We start from the raw sequence: 1,576 nt of genomic DNA, 5'->3' as shown, positions 1-1,576 counted from the left end.
ATTATGTGTTTTGCAAATCCCTCATTGAACTCTGCAAGATTTGCAATGCTACTGTGCTGTCATTGTAACACCATTGTGTCGCAATGCAATCAATGGCTGTCCACATTGGACATGACAAAGTGACAGTTGCTCACATTTGGTATAGAAACATTGTAAAATAAATTTTCACCACTGACTCTTCACATCCTATTCCTTTGAGAGTACATGAAAAGTGGTTTTGCTTTCACAGCACAGAAAACAGCCTCTTTTAGACATCGCAACAACACAAATCAAATCTTCCAGGCCTTGGTTACAACTATACAGTGTTTGAAGGCGGTCAAAGTATGCACAGTTCGCGGGCAGCCAATGATGATCATTATGTGTAACAAATGTGTTACAAACCTATGTAGGTTTGTGCAGAAAATCACACTGGAATTACTGATTACTTATTTTAGACAGTTCAAAATCTGTTCTTTCTATCGGTAGATAACTACATTTATACAACTTTTACATTCACAATCAGCTATATTACACACTACATGAAAAGTAATATCTGTAAAAGCATAATAGGGGCACTTTAAAGTTAATATGTATATAACATATAATAAAGCTAATACAAATATAAAATGTTCATGCAATGTGCAATCTAGAAATAAATTTTTGTTCCAAGGAGCTATGATATAGTGATACACCCCTGTATAACCAAACTTTGTTGTGTGCCATAAAAAGTTGGTTTAACCACTGTGGTTAAACTAAGTAAAATAAAAACAATAGTGATTTGCAATACCTATAAATAAAGGTAATCACTCAATAAAAAGGAATACCAAAAATGGTTAAGCAACCTCCATTGCATCACTTGAGGTGAATTGACCCATTCTTTTTTGCAAATAGTTCATGAAACAAACTGATCCAGATTCACTAGCTCACTTAATCTGTGATGGGGTTCTGAGGATTTAATTGACTATTCATTAACATATTTCAACATACTGAATGAACCAATGTAAAACTCAAACCTCAGTATGTTCAGTTGACAGTCTGAATTTTTCAGTCCAACAGACAGCAGCTTCACTCCTGAATCCTGCAGGTCATTATTCAGGTCCAGCTCTCTCAGATGGGAGTTTGATGATTGGAGAGCTGAAGACAAACTTTCACAGTGCTGATCAGAAAGATGACATCCAGCAATTCTGTAACAAAGGATAACAATGCAGTGAAGGGTGATGGGTGGCTAATGATCGTTCCAATGATCATCTGAAAACTTTAATGAAAGGACATTAGCTGGAGTCTAAATATGGAGCTGTGAAAGTGTGAGATGAAATACAGCTGCAGTGGCTTCCTCTTAACTGCTACCATTAAACCGAGTTGAGACGGCTCAAAGGAAAACAGTGTTTCAGATTCATCTGAACTGCTTTCATGCACTCCACCAAAGACTTCACAACAGACTTCTGCTCTATCACCACTAACCATAACCACATACACAATCATTCAAACATAATTTTCCATTATGTTTACATTATATTTATTAATTTATTTATGGCTCAAAGCTGTATTTTATTTGCACCATTCCATTGCTGCTGTAATCTGTATGTATGTATATATA

The 1,576-nt window shown here is 35.6% G+C and overlaps 1 protein-coding gene across 1 annotated transcript in view; it reads right to left on the bottom strand.

Moving 5' to 3' along the window:
* Nucleotides 1-871: 871 nt before the first annotated feature.
* The window catches only part of LOC107707770 (protein NLRC3-like), a 21,439-nt gene continuing 20,734 nt past the window's right edge, over nt 872-1,576 (bottom strand). The window contains exons 5-6 of the mRNA XM_016511871.1: nt 993-1,163; nt 872-911 (exon numbers count right to left, since the gene is read on the bottom strand). Of these exons, the coding sequence (XP_016367357.1) occupies nt 872-911; nt 993-1,163 (211 nt within the window). The remainder of the gene's footprint in view (nt 912-992; nt 1,164-1,576) is intronic.

The sequence above is a fragment of the Sinocyclocheilus rhinocerous genome, unplaced genomic scaffold, assembly GCF_001515625.1.
Source record: "Sinocyclocheilus rhinocerous isolate Xijiao unplaced genomic scaffold, SAMN03320098_v1.1 scaffold1888, whole genome shotgun sequence".
Taxonomy (NCBI): domain Eukaryota; kingdom Metazoa; phylum Chordata; class Actinopteri; order Cypriniformes; family Cyprinidae; genus Sinocyclocheilus; species Sinocyclocheilus rhinocerous.
The sequence above is the reverse complement of the archived record's forward strand: the minus strand, read 5'-3'. Positions and strand labels throughout refer to the sequence as shown.